The sequence below is a fragment of the Salmo trutta genome, chromosome 19 (assembly GCF_901001165.1).
Source record: "Salmo trutta chromosome 19, fSalTru1.1, whole genome shotgun sequence".
Lineage (NCBI taxonomy): Eukaryota > Metazoa > Chordata > Actinopteri > Salmoniformes > Salmonidae > Salmo > Salmo trutta.
In genome coordinates this window covers 1,271,473-1,292,255 of record NC_042975.1, presented here as the reverse complement: position 1 = coordinate 1,292,255, position 20,783 = coordinate 1,271,473, and the positions used below count along the sequence as shown (strand labels likewise).

Here is a 20,783-nt window from a genome sequence, read left to right as displayed (position 1 = left end):
ACTATAAATTACTTGTATTAGAGGAGCCGTAATGGCAGCCAGCAGTGATTGTAGTGGACTATAAACTACTTGTATTAGAGGAGCCGTAATGGCAGCCAGTCACAGTGATTGTAGTGGACTATAAACTACTTGTATTAGAGGAGCCGTAATGGCAGCCAGCAGTGATTGTAGTGGACTATAAACTACTTGTATTAGAGGAGCCGTAATGGCAGCCAGCAGTGATTGTAGTGGACTATAAGCTACTTGTAGTAGAGGAGCCGTAATGGCAGCCAGTCACAGTGATTGTAGTGGACTATAAACTACTTGTAGTAGAGGAGCCGTAATGGCAGCCAGCAGTGATTGTAGTGGACTATAAGCTCCTTGTATTAGAGGAGCCGTAATGGTAGCCAGCAGTGATTGTAGTGGACTATAAGCTACTTGTATTAGATGAGCCGTAATGGCAGCCAGTCACAGTGATTGTAGTGGACTATAAGCTACTTGTATTAGAGGAGCTGTAATGGCAGCCAGTCACAGTGATTGTAGTGGACTATAAGCTCCTTGTATTAGATGAGCCGTAATGGCAGCCAGCAGTGATTGTAGTGGACTATAAACTACTTGTATTAGAGGAGCCGTAATGGCAGCCAGTCACAGTGATTGTAGTAGACTATAAGCTATTTATATTAGAGGAGCCGTAATGGCAGCCAGTCACAGAGCCGGTATTGTTGGTTAACAACCAGATGATGTTTCTTCACAATCTCCCGTGATGCAGACATGACAATTCAACATGAATGTGGCTCTCACGAGCTTCCTAGCATGTGTCTCCCTCCCCGTGGCACGAGGCGAGTCCGGAGCTGTTGCTGCTGGGTCACATGTTCCCCTGCAGCTAGGCATTCCTCCCTGCCGTATGGGTGTGTGTGTGTGTGTGTGTGTGTGTGTGTGTGTGTGTGTGTGTGTGTGTGTGTGTGTGTGTGTGTGTGTGTGTGTGTGTGTGTGTGTGTGTGTGTGTGTGTGTGTGTCTGCTTGCGAGCAGAGCAGAGCGGAGGGGAGAAGACAGAAGAAAGGGAACTGCTATTTAAAACGACATTTCGAACCAAACACAGCTTTTCCTTCTAAACACATTATTAAACTACGGGGGTTTAAACAGTACCCTAAACTGGCATGACCAACCAACGACTTCCCCTGTCACCCGCCGGCGGGATGCAGAACCCCGGGAAGGAACACCTGTACAAGGTAACCTCATATTTATATTTTCAATGTATTTATTAAGTTATTATGATACGATAAGATATTTAGAATGAAATGTCTTATGATTTTAGTCTCCTATAGTGGAGAATGATGGGTGATGTCTTCTGACAATTTCTAATGATTTCTAACAGAGAATTATATACATGATGTGGATCTGCTTGTGCTCTGTGTTCCAGGTGTTGGTGATCGGGGACTTGGGTGTGGGGAAGACCTCAATCATTAAGCGATATGTCCATCAGACTTACTCTACGAACTACCGCGCCACCATTGGCGTGGATTTCGCCCTGAAGGTCCTGAACTGGGACTCTGAGACCGTCCGGTTACAACTTTGGGACATCGCCGGTAGGATAGACATCTCCTTATCTAGCCTACTGATTAATCACGTTTCTTATCTCAACTTCTGTTATACTGTATTCCTCTCTATCAATTAAATTAAATCACTATCAATTAGATAGACATATTTATCCAAACCTTTTTTTTTTGTCAAACTTCGTTCATACGGGAAAATGTTATTTGTATGGTTAACAGCTGTTGGGCAACACGACATCTTATTGGGTGGTAAAACTCTTGTTAATCCATTTGAAACACTGAGAATGATGTTGACTGTATGTAATATATTCATATGGACAGGTGAGAAGGATAATGTACGCTACATGGTCAACAGTATTTGGACACCCCTTTCAAATCAGTGGATTTGGCTATTTCAGCCACATCCAATTGCTCACAGGTGTATAAAATTTGAGGACACAACCATGCAATCTCCATAGACAAACATTGACAGTAAAATGGCCCGAACTTGAAGAACTCAGTGACTTTCAATGTGTAAAAGCTCCAACGCTTCACAATAACACCTTTCCAACAAGTCGTCTAATGTATGCCTTGCTAGAGCTGCCCTGGTCAACTGTGCTGTTATGTGAAGTGGAAACATCTAGGAGCAACAATGGCTCAGCCGCGAAGTGGCAGGCCACACAATCTCACAGAACGGGACCACTGAGTGCTGAAGCACGTAGTGGGTAAGAATTGTCTGTCCTCGGGTTGCAACACTCACTACCGAGTTCCAAACTGCCTCTGGAAGCAACGTCAGCACAAGAACGGTTCGTCGGGAGCTTCATGAAATGGGTTTTCCATGGCAGAGCAGCCGCACATAATCCTAAAATCACCATGCGCAATGACAAGCGTCGGCTGGAGCGGTGTAAAGCTCGCCGCTGTTGGACTGTGGAGCAGTGGAAATGAGATCTGTGGAGTGATGAATCACGCTTCACCATCTGGCAGTCCGACGGATGAATCTGGGTTTGGCAGATGCCAGGAGAACGCTACCTGCCCCAATGCATAGTGGCAACTGTAAAGTTTGGTGGAGGAGGAATAATGGTCTGGGGCTGTTTTTCATGGTTCGGGCCCCTTAGTTCCAGTGAAGGGAAATCTTAACGCTACAGCATATAATGACATTCTAAACGATTCTGTGCTTCCAACTTTGTGGCAACAGTTTTGGGAAGGCCCTTTCCTGTTTCAGCATGACAATATCCCCATGCACAAAGCGAGGTCCATACAGAAATGGTTGTCCGAGATCGGTGTGGAAGAACTTGAATGGCCTGCACAGAGCCCTGACCTCAACCCCATCGAACACCTTTGGGATGAATTGGGACACCGACTGCGAGCCAGGCCTAATCGCCCAACATCAGTGCCCAACCTCACTAATTCTCTTGTGGCTGAATGGAAGCAAGTCCTCGCAGCAATGTTCCAACATCTAGTGGAAAGCCTTCCCAGAAGAGTGGAGGCTGTTATAGCAGAAAAGGGGGGACCAACTCCATATTAATAGACATGATATTGGAATGAGATGTTCAACAAGTAGGTGTCCACACAGTTTGTATTATGAACAAGAAGAGAGCCTAGGCTGTGTATGTCAGCCAAGTACAACTTCCGTATGGAATGTGAGGTTGCTGCATCTTAGTATGTAACATGTGTTCATCATTCCTGCTGGTTTTGGATTGTACTGGTTTAAAAGCAGCGGTCCCATCAGAGTTCATAGATCAGAGTTCATGGATCAGAGTTAATCATAAGTTAATAGATCAGGGTTGAAGAGTTCATGAACTATCTCTGTTGGAGAAAACTCTCTGTATTTGATGCAGCATGTGCCTTTTCCTTTAGAAGGCTATTTTAATTGGCCTATCTAGTGTGCCAGGACTTCATATCTCTCTTTCTCTCTCTCTCTCTCTCTCTCTCTCTCTCACTCTCTCTCTCTCTCTCGCTCTCTCTCGCTCTCTCTCTCTCTGTCTCTCTGTCTCTCTCTGTCTTTCTCTCTCTCTCTCTGTCTCTCTCTCTCTCTCTCTCACGGTTCATCTATCTCGTGGAGGTATTGGTGGGATCATGTGAGCCCATGTGAGGGAGATTTAAGGGCAAGTCACAGTAGAACCATTGTAAACACACACACACACACACACACACACACACACACACACACACACACACACACACACACACACACACACACACACACACACACACACACACACACACACACACACACACACACACATACAGTTCTTGTCTCACTACCTGTCTGCCTATAACTGGCTTTACAGACTTGGCTGTCTGTTAATGAACAATACAATGTTACTATATCAACTTTTTATCCACAGACAGACAGACAGACAGACAGACAGACAGACAGACAGACAGACAGACAGACAGACAGACAGACAGACAGACAGACAGACAGACAGACACTCTCCTTGTCAGCCACACAGACAGGCAGACAGACAGACAGGCAGGAAGACAGACAGACACTCTCTTCATCAGACAGACAGACAGACACTCTCCTCGCACACAGACAGGCACACAGGCAGGCAGACAGGCAGGCAGACAGATAGACAGACACACAGGCAGGCAGGCAGGCAGGCAGGCAGGCAGGCAGGCAGGCAGGCAGGCAGGCAGACAGACAGACAGACAGACAGACAGACAGACAGACAGACAGACAGACAGGCACACAGGCAGGCAGACAGATACTCTCTTTTGAGTTAGTTATGACAGCTGTTTTTTTTACACAACAACCAGGGCCTGAAATACAACCTCTGTTGCTGTTCCATTTCCTCTTCTCCACCCCTGTTGCTGTTCCATTTCCTCTTCTCCACCCCTGTTGCTGTTCCATTTCCTCTTCTCCACCCCTGTTGCTGTTCCATTTCCTCTTCTCCACCCCTGTTGCTGTTCCATTTCCTCTTCTCCACCTCTGTAGCTGTTCCATTTCCTCTTCTCCACCCCTGTTGCTGTTCCATTTCCTCTTCTCCACCCCTGTCGCTGTTCCATTTCCTCTTCTTCACTTGCCCTGATATCTAATGTGAGCCACCAGCTACACACTGTTCATCTGCATTTTATTATTATCACTTTATATTAAAATGTTATTTGTTTTGTTTGAAAATAGGACAAAATAGAGTACAATAATCTACATTGTCATCCTGTGTGTGTGTGTGTGTGTGTGTGTGTGTGTGTGTGTGTGTGTGTGTGTGTGTGTGTGTGTGTGTGTGACTGAACACTGAGTTGACTCTAAACTCAGAGATTTGACTCTAAACTCAGAGATTTGACTATAAACTCAGAGAGTTGACTATAAACTCAGAGATTTGACTCTAAACTCAGAGAGTTGACTATAAACTCAGAGATTTGACTCTAAACTCAGAGATTTGACTTTAAACTCAGCGAGTTGAATCTGAACACAGAGTCGACTTCAAACACAGAGTTGACTCCAAATTCAGAGAGTTGACTATAAACTCAGAGATTTGACTCTAAACTCAGAGATTTGACTCTAAACTCAGAGATTTGACTCTAAACTCAGAGAGTTGACTATAAACTCAGAGATTTGACTCTAAACTCAGAGATTTGACTCTAAACTCAGAGAGTTGACTAAACACAAAGAGTTGACTCTCCCTCACCCTCCATTTGGTAAATCCGACCACAACTCTATCCTCCTGATTCCTGCTTACAACCAAAAATTAAAGCAGGAAGCACCAGTGACTCACTCAAAATGGAAGTGGTCAGATGAAGCAGATGCTAAACAACAGGAGTGTTTTGCTATCACAGACTGGAACATGTTCTGGGATTCTTCCGATGGCATTGAGGAGTACACTACATCAGTCACTGGCTTTATCAATAAGTGCATCGAGACGTCCTCCCCACAGTGACCGTACATACCTCAACCAGAAGCCATGGATTACAAGCAACATTCGCACTGAGCTAAAGGGTAGAGCTGCCACTTTCAAGGTGCGGGACTCTAACCCGGAAGCTTATAAGAAATCCTGCTATGCCCTGTGACGAACCATCAAACAGGCAAAGCGTCAATACAGGGCTAAGATTGAATCATACGACTAGACTATACTACACCAGACCATACTAGACTACACCAGACCAGACTAGACTACACCAGACCAGACTAGACTACACCAGACCAGACTAGACTACACCAGACCATACTAGACTACACCAGACCATACTAGACTACACCAGACCAGACTAGACTACACCAGACCAGACTAGACTACTCCAGACCAGACTAGACTACACCTGTCACGGTTGTCGTCGGTAATGGAGGACCAAAACGCAGCAGGTATGTGTATGCTCATCTTGATGTTTATTTACTTTCAAAATGAATATCAAAATAACAAAACCACGAGAACGAACGAACGAACGAACGAACGAACGAATAACAACAACAACAACAACAACAACAACAAACAGTCTGGCAAAGCATAAGGCTCAACACAGAACAATCTCCCACAAAATACAAGACAAATACACCCAACTAATATAGGACTTCCAATCAAAGGCAACACCAAACAGCTGCCTTCAATTGGAAGTCCAACCCCAATTAACTCAACATAGAAACACACACACTAGACTAACCATAGAATACATGAAAACCAAACAGTGCCCAAAAACCCCGGAATACTTAAATCAAATGCCCCTTCAACAAACACACCACCCCGAACCACATAAAACGAATACCCTCTGCCACGTCCTGACCAAACTACAATAACAATTAACCCTTATACTGGCCAGGACGTGACAGTACCCCCCCCTTAAAGGTGCTAACCCCGGAAGCACCTTACAAAAACAAAAAACAAAAAACAAACCACAACCCCAAACAACAAAACCAAATTTCCCCTCTACTAAAAGGGAGGGAAGGGAGGGTGGCTGCCATCAACGACGGCACTGTGCTACACCCCCCCTCCCCAACCCACCTATATCAGGAGGTGGCTCCGGTTCTGGCCGTTCCAGGCAGTCGGGCCACTCTGGCAGTTCGGGGCAGTCTGACCAGTCTGGCCGCTCGGGGCAGTCTGGGCAGTCTGGCGGCTCGGGACAGTCTGGGCAGTCTGGCGGCTCGGGGCAGTCTGGGCAGTCTGGCAGCTCGGGGCAGTCTGGGCAGTCTGGCGGCTCGGGACAGTCTGGGCAGTCTGGCGGCTCGGGGCAGTCTGGGCAGTCTGGCAGTTCAAGGCAGTCTGGCCACTCCGGCAGTTCAGGGCAGTCTGGCCACTCCGGACAGTCTGGGCAGTCTGGCGGCTCGGGACAGTCTGGGCAGTCTGGCAGCTCGGGACAGTCTGGCCACTCCAGCAGTTCAGGGCAGTCTGGCCACTCCGGCAGTTCAGGGCCATCTGGCCACTCCGGCAGTTCAGGGCAGTCTGGCCACTCCGGCAGTTCAGGGCAGTCTGGCCACTCCGGCAGTTCAGCGCAGTCTGGCCACTCCGGCAGTTCAGTGCAGTCTGGCCACTCCGGCGACTGTTGACTGGCGGGCAGCTCCGGTGACTGTTGACTGGCGGGCAGCTCCGGTGACTGTTGACTGGCGGGCAGCTCCGACGACTGTTGACTGGCGGGCAGCTCCGACGACTGTTGACTGGCGGGCAGCTCCGACGACTGTTGACTGGCGGGCAGCTCCGACGACTGTTGACTGGCGGGCAGCTCCGACGACTGTTGACTGGCGGGCAGCTCTGGTGACTGTTGACTGGCGGGCAGCTCTGGTGACTGTTGACTGGCGAGGCTGGGTTTACGCACTTGAAGCCTGGTGCGTGGTGCTGGTACTGGGCTTACCAGATTGTGAACACGCACCTCCAGGCTAGTGCGGGGAGCGGGAATAGGACGAGTCGGACTGGGTTGACGCACTTCCGGGTTCGCACGAGAGACAGGAGCTGGAAACCCAGGGCTATGGAGGCGCACAGTCGGTCTTGATCTTACCTCCTGCACAACCCGCCTTGGCTGGATGGAACTAGTAGCCCTGTACGAGCGGGGTGCTCGTACAGGGCAGACTGGGCTGTGCAGGGGCCTGATGGCAGCCGTGCATAGAGCGGGAGTTGGGTAGCCTGGTCCTCGGAGGCGTACCGGCGACCAGATGCGCTGCGCAGGCATCCTCCTACCAGGCTGGATGACCGCTCTAGCACGGCACCTGCGAGGGGCTGGAATAACGCGCACCGGACTGTGCGTGCGTATGGGTGAGATAGTGCGCTCCTCAGCGAAACATGGCGCTCTCCACCCCATACGCTCTTCCATATAACCACGGGTAGCTGGCTTCCGGCTCTTCCTAGGCCTAGCCAAACTACCCGTGTGCCCCCCCCAAAAAAATGATTGGGGGTGCCTCTCGTGCTTCTCCCTCAGCGTGTCCATGGCCTCGTACCTCCGCCTCTCTGCCTTGGCTGCCTCAATTTCCCACTGCGGGCAGCGATAATCCCCAGCCTGGTGCCAAAGTCCGGCCCTGTCCAGAACTTCCTCCCAGGTCCATTTCTCCTGCCAGTCCAACTCGAAGTCCCTCTGCTCCTTCCTCTGCTGCTTGGTCCATAGTTGGTGGGAGATTCTGTCACGGTTGTCGTCGGTAATGGAGGACCAAAACGCAGCAGGTATGTGTATGCTCATCTTGATGTTTATTTACTTTCAAAATGAATATCAAAATAACAAAACCACGAGAACGAACGAACGAACGAACGAACGAACGAATAACAACAACAACAACAACAACAACAACAACAACAACAACAAACAGTCTGGCAAAGCATAAGGCTCAACACAGAACAATCTCCCACAAAATACAAGACAAACACACCCAACTAATATAGGACTTCCAATCAAAGGCAACACCAAACAGCTGCCTTCAATTGGAAGTCCAACCCCAATTAACTCAACATAGAAACACACACACTAGACTAACCATAGAATACATGAAAACCAAACAGTGCCCAAAAACCCCGGAATACTTAAATCAAATGCCCCTTCAACAAACACACCACCCCGAACCACATAAAACGAATACCCTCTGCCACGTCCTGACCAAACTACAATAACAATTAACCCTTATACTGGCCAGGACGTGACAACACCAGACCAGACTAGACTACACCAGACCAGACTAGACTACACCAGACCAGACTAGACTACACCAGACCAGACTAGACTACACCAGACCAGACTAGACTACACAAGACCATACTAGACTACACCAGACCAGACTGGACTACACCAGACCATACTAGACTACACCAGACCAGACTAGACTACACCAGACCATAGAAGACTACACCAGACCAGACCAGACTACACTACTCCAGACCAGACTAGACTACACCAGACCAGACTAGACTACACCAGACCAGACTAGACTACACCAGACCAGACTAGACTACACCAGACCAGACTAGACTACACAAGACCATACTAGACTACACCAGACCAGACTAGACTAAAGTCTAAAGTCTTTGAAAGCCAAGTTAATAAACAGATTACTGACCATTTCGAATCCCATCGTACCTTCTCCGCTATGCAATCTGGTTTCAGAGCTGGTCATGGGTGCACCTCAGCCAGGCTTTCGACTCTGTCAATAATGGGGATCCATAATAAACCACAGGAAGAGTAGCTGCTGCCTTGGCAGGAACTAATGGGGATCCATAATAAATACATCAGTATTTGTCAATACTTTGTAGAAGCAGCGATTACAGTCTTTCTGGGTAAGTCTCTAAGAGCTTTCCGCACCTGGTGGGTGCAATATTTGCCAATTATTATTTTCAAAATTCTTCAAGCTCTGTCAAAATGGTTATTGATCATTGTAACTACAATGTTGTTGAACCATCCTCTGTTTTCTATCACAACCATTAAACTCTTTAACTGTCTTAAAGTTACCATTGGACTCCTGGTGAAATCCCTGAGCGGTTTCCTTCCTCTCCGGTAACTGAGTTAGGAAGGATGCCTGTATCTTTGTAGTGACTGGGTGTCTTGATATATAAAAAGTGTTTGAAATTCACTGAATGTGTGGGTAGTCATTCAAAAATCATTTTAAACACCAATATACACAGTCAGTTAGGAAAGCTAAGGCTAGCTTTTTCAAACAGAAATTTGCATCCTGTAGCACAAATTCCAAAACGTTTTGGGACACTGTAAAGTCCATGGAGAATAAGAGCACCTCCTCTCAGCTGCCCACTGCTCTGAGGCTAGGAAACACCACCGATAAATCTACGATAATCGAAAATATCAATAAGCATTTTGCTACGCCAACAGCTCTGCACCCCCCACAGCAACTTACCCAAGCCTCCACCGCTTCTCCTTCACCTAAATCCAGATAGGAGATGTTCTGAAAGAGCTGCAAAATCTGGATCCCGACAAATCAGCTGGGCTAGACAATCTGCACCCTCTCTTTCTAAAATGATTGTTGCAACCCATATTACTAGCCTATTCAAACTCTCTTTCGTATCGTCTGAAATCTCTAAAGATTGGAAAGCTGGCGTGGTCATCCCCCTCTTCAAAGGGGGAGACACTCTAGACCCAAACTGTTACAGACCTATATCTATCCTACCCTGCATTTCTAAAGTCTTCGAAAGCCAAGATAACAAACAGATCACTGACCATGAATCCCACCGTACCTTCTCCGCTATGCAATCTGGTTTCTGAGCTGTTCATGGGTGCACCTCAGCCAGCCTCAAGGTCCTAAACAATATCATAACCGCCATCGATAAAATACACGCTTCAAACAACTTTATAAAGATCGCTGACATCTAGTGGAAGCCGTAGGAGTTGCGAAATGAATCCTTTCTCACTGTGTTATCTATTAAACAATGACTCAAAAAAATAGTACAGCCACAAAATCCTTTTTTTTTCTCAGGTTTTTGCCTGCCATATGAGTTTTGTTTTTCTTACAGACACCATTCAAACAGTTTTAGAAAATTCAGTGTTTTCTATCCAAATCTGGTAATAATATGCATATCCTAGCTTCTGAGTTGGTGTAGGTGGCAGTTAAAAATGGGCACATATTTTTTTCAAAATTCTCAATACTGCCCCCTAGCCCCAACAGTCTTATTGCAACCCTATGCTTCAGTCTTATTGCAACCCTATGCTTCAGTCTTATTGCAACCCTATGCTTCAGTCTTATTGCAACCCTATGCTTCAGTCTTATTGCAACCCTATGCTTGATGTCGCTCTCGCTGCTGGTGATTCTCTGATCCACCTCTACGCAGACGACACCATTCTGTATACATCTGGCCCTTCTTTGGACATTGTGTTAACTAACCTCCAAACGAGTTTCAATGCCATACAACACTCCTTCCGTGGCCTCCAACTGCTCTTAAACGCTAGCAAATCAAATGCATGCTTTTCAACCGTTCGGTGCCTGCACCTGCCCGCCTGACTAGCATCACTACTCTGGACGGTTCTGACCTAGAATACGTGGACAACTACAAATACCTAAGTGTCTGGCTAGACTGTAAACTCTCCTTCCAGAGTCATATTAAAAATCTCCAATCCAAAATTAAATCTAGAATCGGCTTCCAATTTCACAACAAAGCCTCCTTCACTCACGCCGCCAAACTTACCCTAGTAAAACTGACTATCCTACCGATCCTCGACTTTGGCGATGTCATTTACAAAATAGCCTCCAACACTCTACTCAGCAAACTGGATGCAGTCCATCACAGTGCCATCTGTTTTGTTACCAAAGCGCCATATACTACCCACCACTGCGACCTGTATGCTCTCGTCGGCTGGCCCTCGCTACATATTCGTCGCCAGACCCACTGGCTCCAGGTCATCTACAAGTCTATGCTAGGTAAAGCTCCGCCTTATCTCAGCTCACTGGTCACGATAACAACACCCACCCATAGCACGCGCTCCAGCAGGTATATCTCACTGGTCATCCCCAAAACCAACACTTCCTTTGGCCGCCTTTCCTTCCAGTTCTCTGCTGCCAGTGACTGGAACGAATTGCAAAAATCGTTGAAGTTGGAGACTTACATTTCCCTCACTAAATTTAAACATCAGCTATCTGAGCAGCTAACTGAGTAGCTAACCATCTGTAAATAGCCCACCCAATCTACCTACCTCATCCCCATACTGTTTTTATTTAATTTGCTGCTCTTTTGCACACCAGTATCACTACTTAAACACCATCATCTGCTCATCATCATCTGCTCATCTATCACTCCAGTGTTAATCTGCTAAATTGTAATTACTTTGCTACTATGACCTATTTATTGCCTTACCTCCCCACGCCATTTGCACACACTGTATATAGAATTTGTTTTCTCTTTCTATTGTGTTATTGACTGTGCGTTTGTTTATTCCATGTGTTACTCTGTGTTGTTGATTCTGTCGCACTGCTTTGCTTTATCTTGGCCAGGTCGCAGTTGTAAATGAGAACTTGTTCTCAACTAGCCTACCTGGTTAAATAAAGGTGAAATAAAATAAAATAAAAATAAATAAACTAGACCAGAACAGACTAGACTACACTAGACCAGACTAGACCAGACTCAGACCTGCAGAATATGCTGCTTCACTGGGCCTATGTAATGACTTGGAATGTGGAGACTGTTGTTAACTCAATCTGGAATGGGTCTGTTCAAGATGGAATGTGAAGACTGTTAACTGTCACTGAAATGGACACTAATTTAACCACCTTATCCACTGATTTGCTGTTAGTCCCCTAGACTATAGAATGGAATGAGCTGTAGCTGTCTGTTTTGAAGAGTAGTAGCTACACCCATCACTAAGGAACCCCAGCAAGACTTTCTCTGCACGTTTTCCTTCTGTCTCCTGAACAGTGGTGGTAACATTTTTCTGCCTGAGACATGGAAGATAATGTTACTGAGCAGTCCTGTCTGAGACATGGAAGATAATGTTACTGAGCAGTCCTGTCTGAGACATGGAAGATAATGTTACTGAGCAGTCCTGTCTGAGACAGAAGATAATGTTACTGAGCAGTCCTGTCTGAGACAGAAGATAATGTTACTGAGCAGTCCTGTCTGAGACATGGAAGATAATGCTACTGAGCAGTCCTGTCTGAGACAGAAGATTATGTTACTAAACAGTCCTGCCTGAGACATGGAAGATAGTGTTACTGAGCAGTCCTGTCTGAGACAGAAGATAATGTTACTAAACAGTCCTGCCTGAGACATGGAAGATAATGTTACTGAGCAGTCCTGTCTGAGACATGGAAGATAATGTTACTGAGCAGTCCTGTCTGAGACAGAAGATAATGTTACTGAGCAGTCCTGTCTGAGACAGAAGATAATGTTACTGAGCAGTCCTGTCTGAGACATGGAAGATAATGTTACTGAGCAGTCCTGTCTGAGACAGAAGATAATGTTACTGAGCAGTCCTGTCTGAGACAGAAGATAATGTTACTGAGCAGTCCTGTCTGAGACATGGAAGATAATGTTACTGAGCAGTCCTGTCTGAGACAGAAGATAATGTTACTGAGCAGTCCTGTCTGACACAGAAGATAATGTTACTGAGCAGTCCTGTCTGAGACAGAAGATAATGTTACTGAGCAGTCCTGTCTGAGACAGAAGATAATGTTACTGAGCAGTCCTGTCTGAGACATGGAAGATAATGTTACTGAGCAGTCCTGTCTGAGACAGAAGATAATGTTACTGAGCAGTCCTGTCTGAGACAGAAGATAATGTTACTGAGCAGTCCTGTCTGAGACATGGAAGATAATGTTACTGAGCAGTCCTGTCTGAGACAGAAGATAATGTTACTGAGCAGTCCTGTCTGAGACAGAAGATAATGTTACTGAGCAGTCCTGTCTGAGACAGAAGATAATGTTACTGAGCAGTCCTGTCTGAGACAGAAGATAATGTTACTGAGCGGTCCTGTCTGAGACAGAAGATAATGTTACTGAGCAGTCCTGTCTGAGACAGAAGATAATGTTACTGAGCAGTCCTGCCTGAGACATGGAAGATAATGTTACTGAGCAGTCCTGCCTGAGACAGAAGATTATGTTACTGAGCAGTCCTGTCTGATACAGAAGATAATGTTACCGAGCAGTCCTGTCTGAGACAGAAGATAATGTTACTGAGCAGTCCTGTCTGAGACAGAAGATAATGTTACTGAGCAGTCCTGTCTGAGACATGGAAGATAATGTTACTGAGCAGTCCTGTCTGAGACAGAAGATAATGTTACTGAGCAGTCCTGTCTGACACAGAAGATAATGTTACTGAGCAGTCCTGTCTGAGACAGAAGATAATGTTACTGAGCAGTCCTGTCTGAGACAGAAGATAATGTTACTGAGCAGTCCTGTCTGAGACATGGAAGATAATGTTACTGAGCAGTCCTGTCTGAGACAGAAGATAATGTTACTGAGCAGTCCTGTCTGAGACAGAAGATAATGTTACTGAGCAGTCCTGTCTGAGACAGAAGATAATGTTACTGAGCAGTCCTGTCTGAGACAGAAGATAATGTTACTGAGCAGTCCTGTCTGAGACAGAAGATAATGTTACTGAGCGGTCCTGTCTGAGACAGAAGATAATGTTACTGAGCAGTCCTGTCTGAGACAGAAGATAATGTTACTGAGCAGTCCTGTCTGAGACAGAAGATAATGTTACTGAGCGGTCCTGTCTGAGACAGAAGATAATGTTACTGAGCGGTCCTGTCTGAGACAGAAGATAATGTTACTGAGCAGTCCTGTCTGAGACATGGAACCCAATTGTCATCCTTTTATCACAAGGATGTCCTCTTGGTCTAATGATGAACATTTTGCGTTACTATGTTGGAGGAACAATGTTCATATCCCACCAGTTACAATAACAGTATATCTCTATCTCTCTCTCTCTCCCCTGTAGGTCAAGAGCGGTTTGGGAACATGACCCGTGTGTACTACCGAGAGGCCATGGGGGCGTTCATCGTGTTTGACGTGACGCGGCCGACTACTTTCGAAGCCATCACCAAGTGGAAGGAGGACCTGGACTCTAAACTCATGCTGACCAACAGAGAGGTGAGTACAGGACAGTGATTTGATTCTACCAGTTTATTGTGTTAGTGGCTTGTTTATTGTTTACTCCATGTGTAACTCTGTGTTGTTGTCTGTGTTAAATAAATAAATAAAGGTTAAATAAAGGTGAAATAAATAAATACCATTGGTAAAGTACTATTTAAATCATCACCTTCTTGTCTTTTACCGTTATATTGGACAGAGCATCGCCACGGTCCTATTGGCTAATAAATGTGACCATGGGCGGGAGGTTCTGACCAATAACGGCGTGAAGATGGACCAGTTCTGTAAAGACAACGGCTTTGTGGGCTGGTTCGAGACCTCCGCCAAGGTGGGAACACGCACGCACAAAGCACACACATACGTGCACACACACACACACACACACACACACACACACACACACACACACACACACACACACACACACACACACACACACACACACACACAAAACATGCACAACAGCTTTGTGGGGGGGGGGGTCCTCATTCAGCCACCCTCTATGGGCCTCACTCCCCCCTATCTGAGATATCTACTGCAGCCCTCATCCTCCCCATACAACACCCGTTCACTCCCCCCTATCTGAGATATCTACTGCAGCCCTCATCCTCCACATACAGCACCCGTTCACTCCCCCCTATCTGAGATATCTACTGCAGCCCTCATCCTCCCCATACAACACCCGTTCACTCCCCCTATCTGAGATATCTACTACAGCCCTCATCCTCCCCATACAACACCCGTTCACTCCCCCCTATCTGAGATACCTACTACAGCCCTCATCCTCCCCATACAACACCCGTTCTGCCAGTCACATTCTGTTAAAGGTCCCCAAAGCGAACACATCCCTGGGTCGCTCCTCTTTTCAGTTCACTGCAGCTAGCGACTGGAACGAGCTGCAACAAACACTCAAACTGGACAGTTTTATCTCCATCTCTTCATTCCATGACTCAATCATGGCTCAATGTGGCTGCTTTGCGTGATGTATTGTTGTCTCTACCTTCACACCCTTTGTGCTGTTGTCTGTGCCCAATAATGTTTGTACCATGTTTTGTGCTGCTACCATGTTGTGTTGCTACCATGTTGTTGTCATGTTGTGTTTCTGCCTTGCTAGGTTGTTGTCTTAGGTCTCTCTTTATGTAGTGTTGTGGTGTCTCTCTTGTCGTGATGTGTGTTTTTGTCCTATATTTTAATTGTATTAATTGTTTTATTTTTAATCCCTGCAGGAGGCCTTTTGCCTTTTGTGAGGCCGTCATTGTAAATAAGAATTTCTTCTTAACTGACTTGCCTAGTTAAATAAAGGTTAAATAAAATAAAATAAGTAAATACAAATACAGACACATCAACTTAATCTCCAAATAGTCTTCCCTGTGGCTCAGTTGGTAGAGCATGGTGTTTGCATGCTCTACCATGAAATGCATGAAATGTATGCATTCACTACTGTAAGTTGCTCTGGATAAGAGCGTCTGCTAAATTACTAACATGCCAACCAGTGGCATAACTGCAGCAACAGAATTACGCCATGAGTAGCTGTTTCTTAGCTGTCAGTCAAATTCCACAAAAGTGAAACTCAAACTTAAGTTTAGTTCATCAATTCTGAGTGGTTAAGTTAAGAGTTAAGGTTAGGGATATGGGTTTAGGGTTAGGGATATGGTTTAGGTTTAGGGTTAGGGATATGGTTTAGGGTTAGAGACAGGGTTTAGGTTTAGGGTTAGGGATATGGTTTAGGGTTAGGGATATGGTTTAGGGTTAAGGTTAGGGACAGGGTTTAGGGTTAGGGATATGGTTTAGGGTTAGGGATATGGTTTAGGGTTAGGGATATGGTTTAGGGTTAGGGACAGGGTTTAGGTTTAGGGTTAAGGTTAGGGATATGGTTTAGGGTTAGGGATATGATTTAGGGTTAAGGTTAGGGACAGGGTTTAGGGTTAGGGATATGGTTTAGGGTTAGGGATATGGTTTAGGGTTAAGGTTAGGGACAGGGTTAGGAGGTTCTACAGGGGTCAGAGGTCATGGGCTAAAACTGCTGTCGAATCAGATAGTTGCTACACATTCCCACTGCTTCTAAATCAGTTGATCCAGGCTGTTTAACCTGTGTACAGTGGATACGGAAAGTATTCAGACCCCTTTGACTTTTTCCACATTTTGTTACGTTACAGCCTTATTCTAAAATAGATGAAATTGTTTTTTTTTCTTATCAATCTTCACAAAATACCCCATAATACCCCACGATGACAAAGTAAAAACAGGTTTTTAGAACATTTTGTACATTTATTAAAAATAAAAAACAGAAATATCACATTTACTTAAGCATTCAGACCCTTTACTCAGTACTTTGTTGAAGCACCTTTGGCAGCAATTTCTTCAATTTCTTAAGTCTTCTTGGGTATGACGCTACAAGCTTGGCACACCTGTATTTGGGGAGTTTCTCCCATTCTTCTCCGCAGATCCTCTCAAGCTCTGTCAGGTTGGATGGGGAGCACCGCTGCACAACTATTTTCAGAGAGGAACTCTGGAGCTCTGTCAGAGTGACCATCGGGTTCTTGATCACCTCCTTGACCAAGGCCCTTCCACTCCGATTGCTCAGTTTGGCCGGGCGGCCAGCTCTAGGAAGAGTCTTGGTGGTTCCAAACTTCTTCCATTCAAGAATGATGGAGGCCACTGTGTTCTTGGGGACCTTTAATGCTGCAGAAATGTTTTGGTACCCTTCCCCAGATCTGTGCCTCGACACAATTCTGTCTCAGAGCTCTACAAACAATTCCTTTGACCTCGTGGCTTGGTTTTTGCTCTGACGTGCGCTGTCTACTGTGGGACCTTTATATAGACAGGTGTGCCTTTCCATATAATTTCCAATCAATTGAATTTACCACAGGTGGACTCCAATCAAGTTGTAGAAACATCTCAAGGATGATCAATGGAAACAGGATGCACCTGAGTTCAATTTAGAGTCTCATAGCAAAGGGTCTGAATACTTATGTAAATAAGGTATTTCTGTTTTTTTTATTTTTTATTAATCTGCAAACATTTCTAAAAACATGTTTTCTCTTTGACATTATAATATATTGTTTGTAGATTAATGAGGAAAATATAATTTAATACATTTTAGAATAAGGCTGTAACGTAACAAAATGTGCAAAAAGTCAAGGGGTCTGAATACTTTCTGAATGTACTGTAAGGATCAATAAAAACATTGCCATTTCATACAATGAAAATGTGTTAATATAAGTGTACTGAACCATGTTAACGTAGCACCTGTTTTTGTTTAACCAAGGCAACAGCTCTGAGTACTCTGAGATTAGCCACTAGCTTTTAACCTTAACTCTGAGACTAGCCACTAGCTTTTAACCTTAACTCTGAGACTAGCCACTAGCTTTTAACCTTAACTCTGAGACTAGCCACTAGCTTTTAACCTTAACTCTGAGACTAGCCATTAGCTTTTAACCTTAACTCTGAGACTAGCCACTAGCTTTTAACCTTAACTCTGAGACTAGCCACTAGCTTTTCCTTAACTCTGACACTAGCCACTAGCTTTTAATCTTGTTGTTTTATTCTGCCGTGTCCCTTTAGGAGAACACCAACATCAGTGAGGCAGCGAACTTCCTGGTGAAACACATCATGGCTACAGAGAATGATTTCCTAAAGTCAGTGGTCCCAGACACCATCTCTCCAAAACTAAACGACTCACAACCTGGGACCTGCTCTGCCTGCTACAAATCATAGAGGGAGGAGAGGAGGAGAGGACTGGGGATGATGCGAGCGGAGGAGAAGATAGGAGGAGAGAACTGGTTCAAAACATAGAGGAAGGAGTGGAGGAGAGGTGAAGAGAGGAGAGGTGAAGAGAGGAGAGGTGAAGAGAGGAGAGGTGAAGAGAGGAGAGGAGACAGACCCTGGAGAAGAGGAAGTGGAAACGGGGCTACGTTGGTCCTCTGTAGTTCAGTTTGTAGAGTATGGTGCGTTTAACACCAGGGTAGTGGGTTCAATACCAGGGACCACTCATACATAAACTGTATGCACACATGACTGTGAGTCGCTTTGGATAAAAGTGTCTGCTAAATGTAATATATTATTATTATTATTATGTTAGGGAGCAGAGAGTGGAGAGATGATTGAATGTCACTACAAGTTCCCTCCCTATCCACCTCTCCAGAAGACAGAGGCGCTGAGTTCAAAACATCCCCTTCTCCTCGATCCTCGATCCTCGATCCTCGATCCTCGATCCATTTACGCAACTTTGTGCGTAACTTCGTGTCCCAAAGCTGAGGGAATTAGACCCTCATATAACCACTCCAACCGGGTCAGAGCGAAGTGGTATCCCGACACGCACTGCGATATGTTTGGAGTTTGCACAATTTTATACAAAAATAACGGGGAGGCGTGCCTAATTATATGTCACGTAAATTTGTTTATGTCTGATTTGGAGATTCGACACATGTAACAGATGAAATACCTCCCAAATGAAATGTTTAACTGTTACTGAGGTTATACAGTCAGAAATTATAAAATGGATCAAATAAAAAAAAATGTTTTTGTCAATATTCACACAATACCTTATACTGACAAAGACAAAACAGTTTTAAAAATTTTTTTTGCTGATCTTTTCAAAATAAAAACCTTATTTGCATAAGTATTCACACCCTTTGCTATGAGACTCAAAATGTTGCTCAGGTGCTGAGATCACTGGTCATCCTTGAGATGTTTCTAGAACTTGATTGGAGTCCACCTGTGGTAAATTCAATTGGACATGATTTGGAAAGGCACACACCTGTCTAGTTAAGATCCCACAGTTGACAGTGCATGTCAGAGCAAAAACCAAACCATGATGTCGAAGGAATTGTCCATAGAGCTCTGAGACAGGATTGTGTCGAGGCACAGATCTGGGGGGTACCAAAACATGTCTGCAGCCTTGAAGGTCCACAAGAACACAGTGGCCCCCATCAATCTGAAATGGAGTCAGTACAACTGTTTTTTTGTTTTTTTTTAAGGAGTAGTTCAGCTTTATTATTGCAGATAGATTGTATTTTCCATCAATATAATTGGCTGCATCATTTACAATTCCCCAAATATTCAAAAATATATTTTCCATCTTTATTATTTTCCCCTAACCCTACCACCCCTCCCCTAATTGGAGTAAACTAATGGACAACACCACCTAGGCTTCTACTTCCAGTTTATACATACTATATACATTTTATGGACACAATGTATTTTACAATAGTTATCTTCTGTTTGTTTTTAATCCCATTCTTCAGCTACCATCAACCCCTCCCATCTATTTCCGTAGATCATCCAGTTTTGACTTTTCAAATCACCCAGCAGTACTATCTGCAGGGTTTGCTCCAGATAAATGAAGAAATCTTCAGCAATTCCTGAACCTGCGACCAAGAACAAGCTACATATGGACAGTACCAAAACAAATGATCTAATGACTCTGCCTCCTCACAGCAACATCTGCAGAGCTGGGATGGTTGTATCTTATCAAATCAAAGCAAAATTAAATCAAATGCATTTTTCTTTGTTACATGCACCGAATACAACAGGTGTAGACCTCACAGTGAAATGCTGAATATAACAGGTGTAGTAGACCTCACAGTGAAATGCTGAATACAACAGGTGTAGTAGACCTTACAGTGAAATCCTGAATACAACAGGTGTAGTAGACCTCACAGTGAAATGCTGAATACAACAGGTGTAGTAGACCTCACAGTGAAATGCTGAATACAACAGGTGTAGTAGACCTCACAGTGAAATGCTGAATACAACAGGTGTAGTAGACCTCACAGTGAAATGCTGAATACAACAGGTGTAGTAGACCTCACAGTGAAATGCTGAATACAACAGGTGTAGTAGACCTCACAGTGAAATACTGAATACAACAGGTGTAGTAGACCTCACAGTGAAATGCTGAATGCAACAGGTGTAGTAGACCTTACAGTGAAATGCTGAATACAACAGGTGTAGACCTCACAGTGAAATGCTGAATACAACAGGTGTAGTAGACCTTACAGTGAAATGCTGAATACAACAGCTGTAGTAGACCTTACAGTGAAATGCTGAATACAACAGGTGTAGTAGACCTCACACTGAAATACTGAATACAACAGGTGTAGTAGACCTCACAGTGAAATGCTGAATACAACAGGTGTAGGAGACCTCACAGTGAAATGCTGAATACAACAGGTGTAGTAGACCTCACAGTGAAATGCTGAATACAACAGGTGTAGTAGACCTCACAGTGAAATGCTGAATACAACAGGTGTAGTAGACCTCACAGTGAAATGCTGAATACAACAGGTGTAGTAGACCTCACAGTGAAATGCTGAATACAACAGGTGTAGTAGAC

At 44.9% G+C, this 20,783-nt stretch overlaps 1 protein-coding gene across 3 annotated transcripts; it reads left to right on the top strand.

Annotated features, from left to right (window-relative positions):
• Positions 1–952: 952 nt before the first annotated feature.
• On the top strand, positions 953–19,070 carry LOC115153803 (ras-related protein Rab-38). Of its 3 annotated transcripts, none has more exons than XR_003867760.1 (6): positions 953–1,209; positions 1,401–1,566; positions 14,295–14,446; positions 14,646–14,774; positions 18,011–18,260; positions 18,306–19,070. XR_003867760.1 is itself a non-coding variant. In XM_029699393.1 (5 exons), exons 1-5 carry the CDS (start codon positions 1,138–1,140, stop codon positions 18,161–18,163), a joined length of 672 nt encoding a protein of 223 aa, XP_029555253.1. In that variant the 5' UTR covers positions 953–1,137; the 3' UTR covers positions 18,164–19,070. The 3 variants fall into 3 exon arrangements, 1 of the variants encoding a protein (XP_029555253.1); XR_003867761.1 differs by having other exon boundaries at positions 18,011–18,275; positions 18,321–19,070; XM_029699393.1 differs by having other exon boundaries at positions 18,011–19,070.
• Positions 19,071–20,783: the final 1,713 nt, after the last annotated feature.